At 40.2% G+C, this 20,322-nt stretch overlaps 1 protein-coding gene across 1 annotated transcript; it reads left to right on the top strand.

Annotated features, from left to right (window-relative positions):
- The first annotated feature begins 12,785 nt into the window (after window positions 1-12,785).
- On the top strand, window positions 12,786-17,924 carry LOC137733209 (probable LRR receptor-like serine/threonine-protein kinase At3g47570). Its single transcript, XM_068472365.1, has 6 exons — window positions 12,786-13,365; window positions 13,497-13,568; window positions 13,664-13,735; window positions 13,991-14,350; window positions 15,426-17,438; window positions 17,527-17,924. Exons 1-6 carry the CDS (start codon window positions 12,786-12,788, stop codon window positions 17,922-17,924), a joined length of 3,495 nt encoding a protein of 1,164 aa, XP_068328466.1.
- Window positions 17,925-20,322: the final 2,398 nt, after the last annotated feature.

Below are 20,322 nucleotides of genomic sequence, written 5' to 3'. Positions count from 1 at the left end.
CTTTTATGTAAAACAGATGTGAAAAAAAGCCAGTTTTTCAAAGCTGGGTTTTGCAACTTCTTGTTTTTGGCTTTTTTTCACCCAAAACTGTGAAAAAAAGCTGAAGCTGAATGTTTACCAAACACAAAAACAGCTCCCAGCTTTTTTTGATACCAGCTTTTTTCAGAATCACCTCAGTACCAAACCAGGCCTAAGTGTCCGAACGGAGTAGACTATATTTGGCCTTGTGACAGTGAGATGAATTAACCTCCCAACCAGTCTTCAATACTGAGTTGGGTCATTGAGAAGTGCTCCATCTGTGGAGGTGAGTTTGAGATTCTGCTCCATTGGAAACTTGTCTGGTCGTGCATCTGTAAGTCCCGAGTCTTGCAGAATGTCTAATGCATATTTTCTTTGAGACATGAAAATACCTTTCTTGGAACGTGAAAATTCAATGCCCAAGAAATACTTCAAATCTCCAAGATCTTTGATGCGAAAATGCTTGAGAAGAAATGTTTTGAGATGTTCCATCTCTTGAAGATCATTACCTGTGAGAAGTATGTCATCAACATAGATAAGCACTGTTGTGAATGAAGTACCTTGTGTCTTGGTGAAGAGGGAATAATCAGCCTTTGATTGATGGTATCCTGCTCTTTGAATGGTGGTTGAAAAGGTAGAAAATCAATTTCTGGATGCTTGTTTGAGTCCATAGAGAGACTTGTTGAGCCGACATATAATGTTCTCCCCCTGTCGGCGAAGATCAGGAGGAGGCGTCATGTAAACAGCTTCATGTAAATCACCATAGAGGAAAGCATTCTGGACATCTAATTGGTGAATATACCAATAATGAGCGGATGCAACAGTAAGGAGACATTGCAGGGTTGTGAGTTTGGCGGTAGGAGAAAAGGTCTCCTGATAGTCGACTCCCTCATTTTGAGTGTAGCCCTTAGCAATGAGACCAGCTTTTAACGCTCAATGGTGCCGTTAGATTTGTATTTGATTTTGTAGACCTACTTGCAATCGATGGGTTTATGACCTAGAGGAAAATGAACCATACTCCAAGTGTGATTTTGTTGCAAAGCTTCTAATTCGAGACATGCATGGCATGTTGCCAATTAGGATCTTGGATAGCTTGAGCATAGGAAGTGGGCTCGGTCGGACCTGTAATATTAGCTAGAAAAGCGAAATACATAGGAGAGAAACGAGAATATGAGAGAAAATCAGAGAAGATAACGAATACCTGAAGGACGAGGCGCCAGGTTAGATAGACTAACGTGGTTGGACATGTGGTAGTCTTTATGCCATGCCAGAGGGTGTGTAGGATGGGTGGAATGGCGCGAAGGTGCTATGGTGGGTTGAGAATGGAGGGATACTGTCGGGCCAATATTAGTAGGGGGTGTGGTTGTATTAGGAGTAGGTGAGCTTGTATGATCAAAAAGGGCTGAGGGACTAGTAGAAGATGGTGTGTCATTATGATAATGTGGGCTAGCAGTAGATGGTGGGCCAACAGAAGTGGGTAATGGCTGAAATGGAGTGTGTTAGAAGGCACGGGAGGTTAAAGGGTGATAGGTGGTTGATGTGTGGCAAGCATTTGGCATGTGGTGTGTGGAAGACACGAAAAGTTAGGAATTGACTGGGGTGGGGCCACGGCTGGCAGATTGAGGCAGGGTGGGGTGTCAGGAGTGGGGTGAAGGTTGATTGGGCTTAAGAGGTCGTCAGGTGGGGCAAAAGGCAGTGGGCCAGTGGCAGATGGTGAGAATGGTAGGGGCATGTGCTGCCGTGTGTCAAGATGTTGTAAGGGAGTGGCAGATGGTGTGGAGAATGGAAATATTTTACATCTCGACTAACAAGGAATGTGTGAGAGTCCAAATCGTAGAGTGTATAACCTTTTTGACCAAGAGGGTAGCCAATAAATATGCAATGTTTGACACGGGTGTCAAACTTGTGAGTTGGCTGTTCAACAGTGGCATAACAAAGATAGCCAAAAACTCACAATTGAGTAAGAGATGATGGTCGGTTGTATAAAAGCTCAAAAGTAGATTTGTTGGATAATAATGGTGATGGTATGCAGTTAATGAGATTTACAGTTGTTAAGACACAATCACCCCAGAAAAAGAGGGGAAAGTTGGATTGGAATCGAAAGGCACGGGCAACAATGAGAATATGCCGATGTTTACGTTCGACAACCCCATTTTGTTGTGGAGTATATACGCATATGCGTTGATACTCAATGCCATTATTTTGGAAAAAAGCTTTCATGGATAAGAATTCTAACCCATTGTCAACTGTGATTGCTTTAACATTAACATTAAATTGTGTGTGTGTGAACAGGAAAAATTCCTGAAACAAGAAACAAGAATAGCATGGCACAAAAATAATATTTTGTGTGTTTTATGATTTTGGGGTTACGATCTCTCTCAAATTTGGTCCTCTGATTCTATCTTCGTAGGGTGTAGGTTTGTGGATGAGTTGTTAATCCAAAGGGCCGTCGGGGCTTGATCTAAGGATGAACAGTTGATGAACGGATCTTCAAGGGGCGTTGGGCTTGATCTTGAAGAGTGGGTGTATAGGTTTTTGAGGTTGTTGATCCAAAGGGCCGTTGGGGCTTGATCTTAGGATGAACAGTTGATGAATGGATCTTCAAGGGGCGTTGGGCTTGATCTTGAAGAATGGGTGTATGGATTTCTTCAAGGGCTTTTGGGCTTGATCTTGAAGGTTGATGGATGAGCAGATCTTCAAGGGCTTTTGGGCTTAGTCTTGAAGAACGATTGGATGTGTGGATTTGTTGAGGTTGTTGATCCAAATGGTCGTTGGGGCTTGATCTTAGGATGAACGGATGATGAATGATGAACACTTTCTTCAAGGGGCCGTCGGGGCTTGATCTTGAGTTGGTGGGAGTTCTTCAAGGGCTGTTGGGGCTTGATCTTGAAGGAGGATTTGACGAAGAACGAAGAGTGCTTTCTTGATCCTTCGGGATTTTCTTGAGAGCTTTAGAACTTTAAGGCTTCAAGGTTTTGGTCCCCCCGATTCTATCTTCGTAGGGTGTAGGTTTGTGGATGAGTTGTTGATCCAAAGGGCCGTTGGGGCTTGATCTTAGGATGAACAGTTGATGAATGGATCTTCAAGGGGCGTTGGGCTTGATCTTGAAGAATAGGTGTATGGATTTCTTCAAGGGCTTTTGGGCTTGATCTTGAAGGTTGATGGATGAGCAGATCTTCAAGGGCTTTTGGGCTTAGTCTTGAAGAACGATTGGATGTGTGGATTTGTTGAGGTTGTTGATCCAAAGGGCCGTTGGGGCTTGATCTTAGGATGAACGGATGATGAATGATGAACACTTTCTTCAAGGGGCCGTCGGGGCTTGATCTTGAGTTGGTGGGAGTTCTTCAAGGGCTGTTGGGGCTTGATCTTGAAGGAGGATTTGACGAAGAACGAAGAGTGCTTTCTTGATCCTTCGGGATTTTCTTGAGAGCTTTAGAACTTTAAGGCTTCAAGGTTTTGGTCCCCCCGATTCTATCTTCGTAGGGTGTAGGTTTGTGGATGAGTTGTTGATCCAAAGGGCCGTCGGGGCTTGATCTAAGGATGAACAGTTGATGAACGGATCTTCAAGGGGCGTTGGGCTTGATCTTGAAGAATGAGTGTATGGATTTCTTCAAGGGCTTTTGGGCTTGATCTTGAAGGTTGATGGATGAGTAGATCTTCAAGGGCTTTTGGGCTTAGTCTTGAAGAACGATAGGATGTGTGGATTTGTTGAGGTTGTTGATCCAAAGGGCCGTTGGGGCTTGATCTTAGGATGAACGGATGATGAATGATGAACACTTTCTTCAAGGGGCCGTCGGGGCTTGATCTTGAGTTGGTGGGAGTTCTTCAAGGGCCGTTGGGGCTTGATCTTGAAGGAGGATTTGACGAAGAACGAAGAGTGCTTTCTTGATCCTTCGGGATTTTCTTGAGAGCTTTAGAACTTTAAGGCTTCAAGGTTTTGGTCCCCCCGATTCTATCTTCGTAGGGTGTAGGTTTGTGGATGAGTTGTTTATCCAAAGGGCCGTCGGGGCTTGATCTAAGGATGAACAGTTGATGAACGGATCTTCAAGTGGCGTTGGGCTTGATCTTGAAGAATGAGTGTATGGATTTCTTCAAGGGCTTTTGAGCTTGATCTTGAAGGTTGGTGGGAGTTCTTCAAGGGCCGTTGGGGCTTGATCTTGAAGGAGGATTTGACGAAGAACGAAGAATGCTTTCTTGATCCTTCGGGATTTTCTTGAGAGCTTTAGAACTTTAAGGCTTCAAGGTTTTGGTCCCCCTTGTGGGGATTATTCTCTTCCATTTTGGGAGTAGAGAAATGTATTTGTGAATTGGTTTCTTTGGATGATGAATGATGAACACTTTCTTCAAGGGGCCGTCGGGGCTTGATCTTGAGTTGGTGGGAGTTCTTCAAGGGCCGTTGGGGCTTGATCTTGAAGGAGGATTTGACGAAGAACGAAGAGTGCTTTCTTGATCCTTCGGGATTTTCTTGAGAGCTTTAGAACTTTAAGGCTTCAAGGTTTTGGTCCCCCCTTTGGTGGGGAGTATTCTCTTCCATTTTGGGAGTAGAGAAATGTATTTGTGACTTGGTTTCTTTGGATGATGAATGATGAACACTTTCTTCAAGGGGCCGTCGGGGCTTGATCTTGAGTTGGTGGGAGTTCTTTAAGGGCCGTTGGGGCTTGATCTTGAAGGAGGATTTGACGAAGAACGAAGAGTGCTTTCTTGATCCTTCGGGATTTTCTTGAGAGCTTTAGAACTTTAAGGCTTCATGGTCTTGGTCCCCCCTTTGGTGGGGAGTATTCTCTTCCATTTTGGGAGTAGAGAAATTTATTTGTGAATTGGTTTTTTTATTCCTCTTGATGGAGAAGCCTATTTATAGGCTTTGAGAGTGAATCACCACCATTCATTTTTTTGGTGAAGTGAGTGGAGGTTGTAGGTAAAGTGAGTGGAGGTTGTAGGTGAAGTGAGTGGATGTTGTAGGTGAAGTAAGTGTGTGAGGTTGGTGAAGTAAATGAATGTTGTAGGTGAAGTAAGTGTGTGAGGTTGGTGAAGTAAATAGATGTTGTAGGTGAAGTAAGTGGATGTTGTAGGTGAAGTGAGTGGAGGTTGTAGGTGAAGTAAGTGGATGTTGTAGGTGAAGTAAGTGTGTGAGGTTGGTGAAGTAAATGGATGTTGTAGGTGAAGTAAGTGTGTGAGGTTGGTGAAGTAAGTGTGTGAGGTTGGTGAAGTAAATAAATGTTGTAATTTTAATACATTGGTTAACATTTATTTTACTGAAATTTCGATGTCTACAAATGCCCCCACTTCAAGGCGCGTCGTAGACATGTGCTTGTCACGTGTAGAAGATGCGTTTTGAAGTCCCTTAATGTAGATGTCAACCTAAGGGCCGTCGAGGCTTGATCTTGAATTGGGCTGGAAATTTCTTCAAGGGCCATCGAGGCTTGATCTTGAGTTCGACTGGAAGATTTTCTAGTTTCCTCCAATTGTTGATTTTCCACAAGCTTAATCTTGAACTGGGCTGGAGGATTCTTTTGGTCTCCCCCGAAGGTCTGAACTTAATCCTTTTATCTGGAGTTGAATTTGATTCAAGGGTGGTGAATACTTGATTTTCAATCGGACTTGTGATTTCTTCAAGGGCCATCGAGGCTTGATCTTGAGGTAGACTGGAAGATTTTCTGGTTTCCTCCAATCGTTGATTTTCCACAGGCTTAATCTTGAACTGGGCTGGAGGATTCTTTTGGTCTCCCTCGAAGGTTTGAACTTACTCATTTTATCTGGAGTTGAATTTGATTCAAGGGTGGTGAACACTTGATTTTGAATCGAACTTGTGATTTCTCGGAGATCAATGGACATGCTTTATTTTATTCAGTGTATTGTGCTAAATATAGATAAAACATATATATATATCACCAAGATGTGTTATTTCCTTTCTTTTTTTTTTTTTTTTTTTGTTTTTTTTTTTTTGGTGATTTTGATAATGATTTTGCCGTACACAGTTTATGCTCTTGCGGGTCAGGAGCGTTTGGTTGTCACCTTTTAGGCTCGTGCGAACGAGGAGCTTTCGGTGCCGTTTGTAGTTTCAGCTCGTGCAGGTAAGGAGCTTTTGGTGCCGTTTGCAGTTTCAGCTCGTGCAGGCAAGGAGCGTTTGTTGTCGCCTTTTAGGCTCGTGCGAGTGAGGAGCTTTTGGTGCCATTTGCAGTTTCAGCTCGTGCAGGCAAGGAGCGTTTGTTGCCGTTTGCAGTTTCAGCCCGTGCAGGCAAGGAGCGTTTGTTGCCGTTTGCAGTTTCAGCTCGTGCAGGCAACAGGCAAGGAGCGTTTGTGGCCGTTTGTAGTTTCAGCTCGTGTAGGCAAGGAGCGTTTGTTGCCGTTTGCAGTTTCAGCTCGTGCAGGCAAGGAGCGTTTGTTGTCGCCTTTTAGGCTCGTGCGAACGAGGAGCTTTTGGTGCCATTTGCAGTTTCAGCTCGTGCAGGCAATGAGCTTTTGGTGCCGTTTGCAGTTTCAGCTCGTGCAGGCAAGGAGCTTTTGGTGCCGTTTGCAGTTTCAGCTCGTGCAGGCAAGGAGCATTTGTTGTTGCCTTTTAGGCTCGTGCGAACGAGGAGCTTTTGGTGCCGTTTGCAGTTTCAGCTCATGCAGGCAAGGAGCTTTTGTTGCCGTTTACAGTTTCAGCTCGTGCAGGCAAGGAGCGTTTGTTGTCGTTTGCAGTTTCAGCTCGTGCAGGCAACGAGCGTTTATTGCCGTTTGCAGTTTCAGCTCATGCAGGCAAGAAGTGTTTGTTGTCGCCTTTTAGGCTGGTGCGAACGAGGAGCTTTTGGTGCCGTTTGCAGTTTCAGCTCGTGCAGGCAATGAGCTTTTGGTGCCGTTTGCAGTTTCAGCTCATGCAGGCAAGGAGCTTTTGGTGCCGTTGTGGATTTGTCAAGCGATCTGGGAGAGGCGTTCCTTGCAATCTTCATAGGAATGAGCCTTGACCGAGTAATTGAAGAAGTCTTCTGGGAAGAGGTCACACATTGTGATGGGGATGGACGATCTTTGTGTCAAAATTTCATTATCTCCAACACTTTCACATTGTTCTGGAGGTTGACAAGAGCTGTTTTGCCCCCTTTTCGACTGATAAACTTGTGGATAAGATGGTTGCTGCTTGTCCAATTTCTTCGAAGCGATCTTCGAAATGCATTCATCACAATCTTCATAGGAAGGAGCCTTGATCGAGAAATTGAATAAGTCTTCGAGGAAGAAAAGATCCCGCATGAACGATCTTTGTGTTGAAATTTTCTTATCTTCAACATTTTCACATTGCTTTGGAGGTTGGCGAAAGCTGCTTTCCCTCATTTCTGATTGGTGCACTTGCGGAGAAGACATATGTTTCTCGTGCAGTTTCTTCGGAGTGACATGAGTCCATCCTTCAATTTCACTTGACTTGGAGCATGCCCCCAACAGTCGAGGTGAAGACTTTGAGTCGAAAGAGCCAGAAGTGACATCTTTCTTAGGGATTTCATCTTCAGTGCCGTTCTCTTGGGTTTGTTGGCATGAAGATTTGCCAGTGTGGACGATGATGCGCCTCCTTACTTTTAGTGGTCCTTTTGTGTCGACCTCTAGGATTGTTTGGCGTTTCATCCTTGAAAGAATCAAGCTTCGAACGTCGCCTTTTTCTGCTAACCCATCGAACTTTTCTTCCTTTGGTGTTGTCTTCCTCTTTCCAAAAGGCTTCTCATTATCTTCAAATCTTTCCGAAGCTGATCGTCGCAGAGGAGAGATAGCTGTGTTGCTTTGTTTCTTAGGCTTTAACAACTTTTCAAAAACAGAGCTTTGGGATGTTGGCGCGTTAAGCCTCTTGAAGACAGAGGTTCGGTCTTGACTACCAATGCGATTAAGCACTGAAATTCTGGAGCTTGAATGGCTCATCCTATCGAAGACCGACGTCCGAGGGGTGAGTTTAGGCTCTTTTTGGTTTTGTTCAATGCTCACGCTGATGTGTTGAGCGCTAGCTTTCTTCACTTTGCTTGAAATCTTCACAAGTGCATTTGGTGTGAAGCCAAGTCCGGCTTTGTTGTTGTCAACTCCGTAACCATGCTCCTTCAACTTCTTTTGAGTTTTGGTGAGGTTACGTTCTTTGTCATTGACAGTGTTTGAAACCTTCTTTCCAGCCGCCTCAGAAGAAGCGAAGTCGTACCCGGCCTTTGACATGAGTTTGTAGGCGTTTGGGTCGAAACCTTCCTCGGTCCTCTTGGTTGGAAGAAAGCTTGATTCCACCTTCTTTGGTAGAGCTTTTATGAAGCCTTGTGGTAGTCTTGCGGCCTTAGCACCCCCTAGCTGTGTCAGAGGCAAAACTGCATTCGTCTTGAGTAACTTTACATTATCCGTGTGCCACTGTGTGTCGGCTTTTCTTGTTCCAGTTTCGAATGGAGATTGACCATTCTTTCTTCTTGACATCGGGATATACCGGAATATGGGTGCGTTCGGTCCTTCAGACGGCATCCTACTCCCTTTGGTTGTTGCAGGTTTAGCAAACTCGTCACCGTCTTTGCTTGAAGATGGCACGGCCTGCTCTTTTTGCTTTTTAGGCATGGCTTGCCACTCCTGCTTTTTAGGTGCTGCTTTGCCCGTGGATTTGATCTCTTCTGGTAGAGCTTCGGGTACCATGTCTTCGTCCATGTAGAACTTGGCGTCTGCAAAGTGTGATTCGGCTTCGGTGAATGGCTTGGTGTCACCTTGGATCACCTTCACTCCTTCTCGGTAAAATTTTAGGCATTGGTGAAGGGTGGACGGCACTACCCCATTTGCGTGGATCCAAGGTCTTCCTAAGAGCAAGATGTAGGAAGTTCTTGCCTTACTTCGGGTTATGATGCCCGAAATATCACCACTTGCGACGATGATGTTCTTGTTCTTTGCTTTGATTGCAGGAATAGCTTGATCCTTTCTTGATGCCATTTGCGTTTTTCGATGATTTGAGGATAGAAATGAGAGGTAGAGATGTCCCACTGGGCGTGCCAAGGAAAATTCCTGAAACAAGAAACAGGAATAACGTGGCACAAAAATAATATTTTGTGTGTTTTATGATTTTGGGGTTACGATCTCTCTCAAATTTGGTCCTCTGATTCTATCTTCGTAAGGTGTAGGTTTGTGGATGAGTTGTTGATCCAAAGGGCCGTCGGGGCTTGATCTAAGGATGAACAGTTGATGAACGGATCTTCAAGGGGCGTTGGGCTTGATCTTGAAGAATGGGTGTATGGGTTTGTTGAGGTTGTTGATCCAAAGGGCCGTTGGGGCTTGATCTTAGGATGAACAGTTGATGAATGGATCTTCAAGGGGCGTTGGGCTTGATCTTGAAGAATGGGTGTATGGATTTCTTCAAGGGCTTTTGGGCTTGATCTTGAAGGTTGATGGATGAGCAGATCTTCAAGGGCTTTTGGGCTTAGTCTTGAAGAACGATTGGATGTGTGGATTTGTTGAGGTTGTTGATCCAAAGGGCCGTTGGGGCTTGATCTTATGATGAACGGATGATGAATGATGAACACTTTCTTCAAGGGGCCGTCGGGGCTTGATCTTGAGTTGGTGGGAGTTCTTCAAGGGCCGTTGGGGCTTGATCTTGAAGGAAGATTTGACGAAGAACGAAGAGTGTTTTCTTGATCCTTCGGGTTTTTCTTGAGAGCTTTAGAACTTTAAGGCTTCAAGGTTTTGGTCCCCCCGATTCTATCTTCGTAGGGGGTAGGTTTGTGGATGAGTTGTTGATCCAAAGGGCCGTTGTGGCTTGATCTAAGGATGAACAGTTGATGAACGGATCTTCAAGGGGCGTTGGGCTTGATCTTGAAGAATGGGTGTATGGATTTCTTCAAGGGCTTTTGGGCTTGATCTTGAAGGTTGGTGGGAGTTCTTCAAGGGCCGTTGGGGCTTGATCTTGAAGGAGGATTTGACGAAGAACGAAGAGTGCTTTCTTGATCCTTCGGGATTTTCTTGAGAGCTTTAGAACTTTAAGGCTTCAAGGTTTTGGTCCCCCCTTTGGTGGGGAGTATTCTCTTCCATTTTGGGAGTAGAGAAATGTATTTGTGAATTGGTTTTTTTATTCCTCTTGATGGAGAAGCCTATTTATAGGCTTTGAGAGTGAATCACCACCATTCATTTTTTTGGTGAAGTGAGTGGAGGTTATAGGTGAAGTGAGTGGAGGTTGTAGGTGAAGTGAGTGGATGTTGTAGGTGAAGTGAGTGGATGTTGTAGGTGAAGTGAGTGGATGTTGTAGGTGAAGTAAGTGTGTGAGGTTGGTGAAGTAAATGGATGTTGTAGGTGAAGTAAGTGTGTGAGGTTGGTGAAGTAAATAGATGTTGTAGGTGAAGTAAGTGGATGTTGTAGGTGAAGTGAGTGGAGGTTGTAGGTGAAGTAAGTGGATGTTGTAGGTAAAGTAAGTGTGTGAGGTTGGTGAAGTAAATAAATGTTGTAATTTTAATACATTGGTTAACATTTATTTTACTGAAATTTCGATGTCTACAGTGTGGACAAAGGAAATGAAAGTTTTCAAAAGGTGTTGTGTCTTAGATTTAAATTGCATAAGAAATATCCATGTGCATCTAGTAAAATCATCCACAATGGTAAGGAAAAATCTAGCCCCTGAATGCGTGGGAATTTTATGTGTCACAATGTAACAAATCAAATGCTCTATGAGTTGAAATTGAACTTAAGGGAAAAGGAAGCCTTGTTTGTTTGGCCATGGGACAAATATCACAATTATTATCAAAAGAATTGTTATGCGAAGACAATAAAGGAGAGATTAATTTAAGGCGAGAAGGAGAAGGGTGACCAAGAGGCATGTGCCATAAGTTGGAGGGATGTGATACTTGGCAAGAAACTGGTGTCCGCTGTACTGGAGACATGTAATAAAGACCACCACGTTGTTTACCCGAGCCAATTATCTTCCATGTAGCCAAGTCCTGCAAGACACAAAAAGTGGGAAACAATATGACACAACAATTTTGAGAATCAGTGACTTTGCTAGCAGACATAAGGTTTAAGTCGAAGGATGGGACACATAAAACATTATCTAAAGTGATGTTAGAATTAAATGGTATAATGCCAATGGAAGTGATTGGGGCAGTAGAACCAGTGGGTAGATTGACTATGGGTGTAGGTGATGAATTTAGTGAAAAGTGCGGAATCAGAAGTGATGTGGTCTGTAGCTCTACTATCCAAAATCCAAGGCTTGGTGAATATAGAATTTACCGAAGGAACAAAAACAGAAAACAGACCTGGAGTATTTGCATAAACATTATGATTACCGGAAGCACAATTGTGATTTATCATATACACAATATGAGCAAGTTGTTGTAGGTGGTCACTGGAAAGGCCGTGCAATGAGTTGGATGGAATGGATGGGCCCCAACTGGAAATAGGGGTTGTTAGTGCAGAAACATTTGCTGCATTGGCAGCATGTGAGAAGGCAGGTTCCCTGCGGTCCGTGCTGGTAGCATGAATTGGCTGCATTTGTTGGCAGCATGCGCTGGAAGCATGCTTCGGCTGATGACATATTTGTTGGTGATGATGAATTTGCTGATTATGTATGTGATGCTTAGTCAAATATGTATTTGATGCTGTGGAAAATTTTTGACAATTGGGTTTTGTCTTTTCTAGAAGTGTTTGATTTGGCATTGTGTTCAAAGATTGAATTTTGTGTTTTCTGACAAGGAAAAAGTTGATTTGATTTGACCTGGTGTTTTTGAGAAGTAAGAAATCAGGCACCACGATGGTGCTCTAATACCATCTTAAGAAATTAAAGGAAGATTAAAGGGCAAATTGACTAGGGTTTGAGTAATAGACAATTGGGTGAATGATTTTCTTCAATTGCCTAATTTTTCTGTACAAGGTTTTATATACAAATATTATAATTAAGCACATAGCCACAATTACGGCATGCAAACCGTGATCCATAATTTGTGGCATTTGATTTATGTTAGAAGAGATAAATTATAATGATTATAATATTATAATAATTATGATAACATTTTCCTAATTTAGGAAGACATTATCATAATCACAATAATATTATAATAACTACAATAATTATTTCCTAATACATTCTCTTCCCCCATAACCACCATTGTGAACATAAAACTTGACAGGACCAGCTAACCTTTGTGGTTAGCCCAGATTCTAGCCAACTCTTTAATTTAGTCGTTTGAAGGATTCATATTTTGTTCAAGACTCGGTTGCAGTTATTGTTCTTGATCCACTAAAGGCTTTGAGTTTGAATGATAAGGACAAAATAAAGAGTAAAATAAATAGTATCAGGATTGACTTTTTAGTGTAAAAATGTATTTTTTCGTTAAAGTGAACAGTACCGTAGGCTTTTCGTTAAAACTCTTTTTTTTTCAAATCCATATGTTCAATATTTGGTTCCATTTGTTAATTCCAGATCAAAATACAAATCAAGGTTACTTTGATATTCTTCCAGTTTCTGATATTGTGCCAGTTCTAATTCCAATTGTCTCGTCTCGCCAAACTTAAGAATTTAGCTAGCCCACCCATAAAAAGTTTTCTAACTACGGCATTGCTCAGTCCAATATTTTTTTCCTCTAAGTTGACGATGCATGTCGTTTATGTAAGTGTTTCCACAGACCTTTCCAACAACATACGCATCCCATTAAAAACAAATATGAAGGATTTTTTATGTTTTTAATGTTTAATTAGTCAATAATTTATTTTCTTTCTGGCAGCCAATCAATAATAATTTCAAAGTTTTCAAAGGTAAAAAGATTACCTTTGAGATCCCATTTCTTCTGACTTCTTGGAACTCAGCACATACAACAATGGCAAGAACTCGTTTCCTCTCGTTGACAACTTTGTTGTTGCTGCTATTCCAATACTGTTTTGGATACATACCTATCTTAATAACGGGTTCCGTAGCAGCACAAACCAACATCAGCACAGATCAATCTTCTCTTCTTGCCCTCAAATCCCATATCACTATTGATCCTCAAAACATCTTGACCACCAACTGGTCTACCTCCAATTCCGACGTTTGCAACTGGGTTGGCATTACTTGCGGTGCACGCCACCTTAGAGTGACAACCTTGAATCTCTCCTACATGGGTCTCACTGGCACCATCCCTCCCCACCTAGGCAACCTCTCATTTCTTGTTCAATTGGAATTCAGAAACAACAGTTTTGGTGGTACCTTGCCCCCGGAATTGTCTAATCTACGCAGGCTGAAGTTGATTAGCTTTGAATTCAATGACTTTGAAGGGACCATTCCATCATGGTTCGGGTTGTTATCTAAACTTCAAACCTTCAATTTGTATGGTAATCAATTTTCGGGTTCCATACCAAACGCTATCTTCAACTTATCTGCACTTCAAGTACTCAATCTAAGAAGCAACCAGCTATCCGGTACGTACATACGAACCAATTACCATACAAGCTATCAGGTTCCATACCATGTATTTATCTGCTAGTTTTTTACTTTTTTCCTTATTCCTTTTCTGCGGCCAATACATATTACAAACCCTATACTTTGATAGGTACCATACCAAGAGAAATCGAGAGGTTAACAGTGTTGCAAGAGATATTACTTGGAAATAACAATTTCAAAGGTATGACTCAATCAGCTTGTTGCCATGATTATATAACATACTCTGTTGGTTCATTTTTTAACTACGGGGGTCTACATATTTTACTTAAGTAACAGGTAGCATAGCAAGAGAAATTGGGAACTTAACCATGCTCAAGAGGATATACCTTGATTTTAACATGTTTGAAGGTAGGAAAGACTCAGCTTTGTCATTTTTAAGTATTATTAGATTAATGCGGGTGAAATCACATTTTTGTAAACAATGCTCATTGTACCACATTTCTCTGTTAGGGTGCACTGATTAATACTAGTAGGTTTCATAGAGGTAATTAACAAAATGTGGTACGCATAAATGTGACTTCCCCAGCATTTTTCGCATTATTATATTTTATATTTAATATTATATAGAAAACCTATATGTGATTCTTTTTTTTTTTTCCTCAGAAATTCCAAACTTGATTGGCAGTAAAGATGAGGTGGAGAGGTTGTATGTGCAGGCTAATGCCCTAAAAGGCCCTATTCCTTTGACTGTCTTCAACATGTCCTCTTTGACAATTTTGGCTCTAAACAGAAACAACTTAAGTGGCAGTTTTCCAGACAATATATGCCAACATCTTCCAAGTATCCAGGTGTTAAATTTGGCTTACAACGAGTTTGATGGTCCACTTCCACACAAGTTATGGCAGTGCAAAGAGCTCCTTAGTCTGGTATTGGACTATAATAATTTCAGTGGAAGCATACCGAGAAGTATTGGAAACTTGACCCAGTTAACACGGCTTGGTTTTGGCAACAACACCTTAACGGGTACTTAATTGCCAAGTCCATTTATCTTAATTAGAGCAATTTATTTCCTTGTTCCAGTCATGATCAGTTATTTTTCAATGATAGGGGTGGGGTGCTGTTTTGAATTGTGAATGGTTCGAAACACTCAAATACAATAATTAATATTCGATTTAAAAAATAAATATCAAGTATTTAATTACTCAATTACTAACATATGGGCACACACAAAGTGTGTGAGAAATTTTTTTTTTTTTTTTTTTTTGTTTTAGTTTTGAAATAGAAGAAGAGAGAAAGAGACTGATAAAGAATGTGGGAGTGAGAAGTTATTTATTTATTTTCAATTGTGGTTCGAAATACTCAAATACAATAATTAATACTCGATTTAAAAAATAAACATCAAGTATTTAATTACTCAATTATAAGTCCATCTCACCTTACTAACGGATAGTATTTGGAGAGATCATTAGTGTGGAGTTACTTTTTGATTTTGTCCAATAATATTTCAGTTTTATTGTTCAAAAAATACAATAAATATGTTATTTAATTTTTCTTTAGCTTTAAAAAGCATGGAATATGTGGCCTTTTTTTATTGATTCAAATCATAAAGTAAGTACTCATTAAAAAAATAATAAATATTTTATTTGATTTTTCTTTAGCTTTAAAAGCATTGAATATCTGGCATTTTTTTATTAAATTAAATCAGAAAGTAAGTAGTTTACAAAAAAAAAAAAAAAAAAAAAAAAAAATCAGAAAGTAAGTACATTAAGTACTCACTAGATTTCATAAGAGATGCACACCTATTTTTACTTCTCACACATCCTTTGTTATTTTATGTCCGTTGATCTTCTTCAATTCATCCTATCCAATTGCCGAAAATTAAAAGGACGTGTGAGAAGTAAAAAGAGGTATGTGGATATCACACCTCATTTCATAATTCCTAAACATAGCGTATCCTACCATCTTCTCTACATATGCCCAATTCATTGTCGTATTTTTATTTTCTTTTTAATGATCCAGTGAAACTGTGGAGTTAATACTATTTTAGGAATGCTAAGGCTAAATAATTGAACTTGTGTGCTAATACTAAATGTGGCAGGTACCATACCATATGAAATTGGCAATCTTCAAAGTCTACAGTATTTGTCACTGGATTTTAACAATCTCAACGGCCCCCTTCCATCCACAATCTTCAATATGTCAAAGATGACAGTACTTTCAGTTGTTGGTAATCAACTCTCAGGTAGCCTCCCAGCAGACATAGGCCTTGGAATTCCGAACCTACAAAGTATATATTTAGGAATGAATAAACTCAGCGGAGTCATTCCCAATTTTATCTCCAATGGTTCTAAGCTCAATCATGTAGACATTGTCGACAACTCATTTTCCGGGTTTATTCCTAACAAACTGTGTGCCTTAGCAAACCTTGAGTATCTTAGCTTATACCAAAATAATTTGACGGTTGACACTTCAACTCCAGAAGCAAACTTCCTTTCTTGTTTAGGTAATCTTAGAAATCTTGGGGTACTCATCCTGGGGCGTAATCCTTTAAACGCGCCTCTTCCTATTTCTTTTCAGAATTACTCTACATCGCTTCAAAAAATTTCTTTAAGCGAAAGCAATTTGAAGGGTAGCATTCCCAATGATATTGGCAACTTGAGCAGCTTGATATCCGTAAACCTGGTATCCAATCAATTGAGCGGGTTAATTCCAACTTCTATAGGAAGACTAGGGAGTCTCCAAGGTTTGTATTTGGTTGATAACAAGTTACAAGGATATATTCCCGATGACCTTTGTCAACTAAACAAACTAGCTGTATTATATTTGAGTCAGAATCAACTGTCTGGTTTTATACCTTCTTGCTTAGGTAATCTATCTGCAAATCTTCGAATTCTATCATTAGCGTCCAATACGTTAACTTCTACACTGCCATCTACATTGTGGGAACTTGAACAAGTCTGGTTCTTTAACTTGTCATCAAATCTTCTAAATGGATCTCTGTCACAAGATATCGGCAAGTTGAAGGTTGTGTCATACATGGATCTATCAAGCAACAATTTATTTGGTGTTATACCAAGCAGCGTTGGGGATCTTCTAGATTTAACTATTCTCTCCTTGGCAGATAATAATTGTGAAGGCCCTATTCCCAGTTCATTCGGCAAATTGAAAGGCCTGATACGGTTGGATTTATCCAAGAACAGTTTGTCTGAAGCAATTCCAAAGTCGCTAGAAGCACTCTTGAATCTGAAGTACCTGAATTTTTCTTTCAACCAACTCCAAGGGGAAATTCCAGAAGGCGGACCTTTCAAAAACATCTCGACTCTATCATTTGTCTCAAATAAGGCGTTGTGTGGTGCAGCTCGATTCCATGTCCCACCATGCAAAAACAATACACTTCAACCAAATTCAAGGAAAGCTGGTTCATCCAACTTGAAATATATTATTCCAGCAATAATCATAGCAACAATATTCCTAGTAGCCTTTGTATTGATATTTATACTGCACAGGAAAAGGAAAATTGAAGATGCAAAAGAGGCTACCGTGTTACCTCAATCTCTTTGGAGAAGAGTTTCGCACCTGGAACTTCTAAGGGCGACAAATGGATTTAACGATAGAAACTTACTTGGAAGTGGGGGTTTTGGTTCAGTATATAAAGGGACACTCTCAGATGGGATAGATGTTGCAGTAAAGATTTTCGATTTGCAGCTAGAAGGGGCTTTCAAGAGTTTTGAGAGGGAATGTGAAACGCTAAGTAATATTCGGCACCGAAATCTTATCAAAATCATTAGCTGTTGCAGCCAATTGGATTTCAAAGCCTTGGTACTGAACTATATGCCTAATGGTAGCCTTGAGAAGTGGTTGTATTCTCAGAACTCTTCTTTTAATATCCTAAATAGGTTGAATATAATGGTAGATGTTGCATTGGCATTGGAATATCTACACCATGGTTATTCAGTGCCAATTGTCCATTGTGATTTGAAGCCAGGCAATATCCTACTAGATGATGATATGGTTGCACATGTTGCGGATTTTGGCATTTCAAAACTCTTGGGTTTCGGGGATTCCATGACCCAAACCATGACCCTAGCCACAGTTGGGTATATGGCTCCAGGTGATCTACTTGCTAGTTTAATGTCTTTCAATTTTAGAATCATGAAGAACTGGAACTTCTAACTTTCTTTGGTATATTAATATTGCAGAGTACGGGATGGATGGAATTGTTTCTACGCAAGGGGATGTGTACAGTTTTGGTATTGTAGTCATGGAAACATTCACAAAAATGAAGCCTACGAATGAAATGTTTGTTGAGGAAATGAATCTAAGGCAATATGTTGCAAATTCACTGTCATCAGATGCAATAGCTGAACTTGTGGATGCCAATTTACTTGTAACACAAGAGGAAGATCCTGACTTTGTGACTAAGATAGATTGCTTATCGTCCATTATGCGATTAGCTCTTGCTTGCTGTGCAGAGCTACCAAGCGAGAGAATAAACATGCAAGAAGCTGTAGCCACACTCAAAAAAATAAAAATCAAGTTTTTGCAGGATGCTGCAAGAAGTGTGCAGTTAAACCGTCCTCTTGTTCATGCACTTTGATGGAGTTCTTAATGTATGGGTCCTCGTGTATGCATTTTGATTCAGTTTCAGTCCTTATTTGATGCATTTGTATTTGAAACAATTTTATATTGGCTTGAAGTTTATAGTGGAGAGTCCAGACTGATTGATCAAACATTATTATTTCATCAAATGTCACCTAAGCACTAAAAGTTGTAGCTAGTAATTCATGTTGTCAAGGCAGAAAGAGAAACGAAGCCTTTTGAAGGAAGTATTAAACCAAAATTGTCTTCTTGATGAATCAAACCAAGCTTCTTGTCAAAGGAGAAAGCAAACCCACCCGTGAGTCCTAATGTGCAGTCGAGAAGAGACTAAGAAAAAAAGCCCGAGCATTTTCAGTACCATCACAAAATAAAAACAAGAAAAAATAAAAAAGCATGATTTGTTACATTTGCACGAGTAAACAATTTCCAATTCAAATGTTTTTTGTATGAATGATCTTTAAATTGGAATTAAGAATTTAACGATTTTGATTTTGAAATTTATACGATGAAAAAAAAAAAATGTTATTTACAAAGGGTGAACTATTCAATCAAATGAAATTCAACATATTTCCATGCCAAATATACATATCCTGAAATTTTGTGGGGCCTTGGTATTGTAACAAGAAACTCCATTGCTTAATTTGTTTGCACAACTGTAGTTGAAAACCTTAATTCGTTTCCAAGTGTGGACATAGTTGTAGGACTCGATTCATGAACTCCAAAATAATGAGGCAAATTCAGATTAAATATCAATTTTAATATATGTATTAAGAAAATAAATATCAATTACCAAGCTCAAACCATTTTATTTGTGAGTCAAGACATTTTTAAGCATAGAAATATTTGTATTTTTTCCTCTATTACACATGACTCACAGACCACCGACTCCAGTGCTGGATTGTCATTGATGCCAAAATTATTTTCGAATCGCTAGAAAATGTCATGTCATGTTCAAGAATGACATAAAAAATAATAAGAGGTGCAACTTTCTCATCTTTAATTATATTTTTCGTGTGAGTTTATTGTTGTTTTACATGCATACATTGTAAAGTTAGACAGACCTTAGAAGAAAATTCATCATCTAGTATGTTTTTTTAAAAGTAACTGTTGGACAACGAACTTTTCACCGGAATATTTGATCGAACGATCGCTGCAAAAAGTTTGCCGGTCGGAAAACGTATTAGAATTGTGACAATTATATAAAAATATGATATTTTAACTTCTTTTTTCTTTAACTTTTTTTTTTTTTGACAAAAAGATAAAAGTGACACTTGGTGCTTAAATGCAAAAGTTTAAAAGATGTAGTCAAATTTGGATTTGAGAGACTTAAAAATCTTAGTGTAGCCAATTAAAAAATTTAAAAGAAATTTAAAATCCATTCAAATCTAGGTGTAATCAATTAAAGGATTTTAGAATCATTTAAAATCTAGGTGTAGTCAATTAAAAAATTTTAAAGGATTTTAAAATTCATCCAAATCTAAGCGTATAAAAAAAAATTAAGATTTTAGAGTATTTCAATAAGCTGTGAATTTTGTGAAATTTGAAAACCAAAAGTATATATAACCAATACTAAAAAAAATTCAACCTCATTTTCTAGAATTTCAAATCATTTGACCACAATCTACCGCAAACCATTCAAATTCTTTAAAAAATTTTGTAAAAGTTTTTCTTAAATCCTATCATTCTTCCCTTCACTCGTCTGTTCACAGTTCACAGTAACAAATCCAAATCCTTCCTCTTCAGGCTTCACACTGCGAATCCTTCCCCTCCGCTTCGTTCCAGGCTTCCAATTTCGTGCTCTAGTTCGAATGGTTTCTCTTTCTCTTTATTTTTGTTATTGAATCCCCCCGAAACCTATGGGAATGCTAAGACCGTGCTCTCTCTCGTCCTTATACGCCCGACTCCTCTCTCTCTCGGCGTCATCTGAACGACTCCTCTATTGCGTCCGCATCTGCTTGACCCTTCCGGCGTCAGCCACCACTCTCCGCTGCGTCGTCGTCTGATCGACTCCTTTCTCGCGTCCTCGTCTGCTTGACCCCTTCGGCCTCAGCCAGCACTCCCCGCCGCGTCGGCTGATCGACTCCTCCCGCGTTCTCATCCTGCCCGACGACCTCGCCAGACCATCGCACCGACCACTGAAACTCATGTCGCAGATAACTGTTGATGTTTACGAAATCATGGATTTTGTTTTTCACAGATGTGAAAATTGTTGGTATTGACAAGAGTTTACTAACTCAATACCAAAATATGTGGGTGATAGGTTTACAAACTCTATCACACTTCTCACTTTCACTCTCAATAAAATTGGACAAAGAAATAGAGAAAGGAGGGAAGCTACAAGCTTTGGCAAACAAGGCACTTTGATATTAAAAACAGATTGCAAATACACTTCTAAA

This window comes from Pyrus communis, chromosome 5 (assembly GCF_963583255.1).
Source record: "Pyrus communis chromosome 5, drPyrComm1.1, whole genome shotgun sequence".
NCBI lineage: Eukaryota > Viridiplantae > Streptophyta > Magnoliopsida > Rosales > Rosaceae > Pyrus > Pyrus communis.
This window is presented reverse-complemented; position numbering and strand designations above follow the sequence as displayed.

Coding starts and splice junctions, on each gene's coding strand:
- LOC137733209 (XM_068472365.1), top strand. CDS start 12,786: ATGGCAAGAACTCGTTTCCTCTCGTTGACAACTTTGTTGTTGCTGCTA. Junction 13,366..13,496: donor AAGAAGCAACCAGCTATCCG/GTACGTACATAC, acceptor ATACTTTGATAG/GTACCATACCAAGAGAAATC. Junction 13,569..13,663: donor TGGAAATAACAATTTCAAAG/GTATGACTCAAT, acceptor CTTAAGTAACAG/GTAGCATAGCAAGAGAAATT.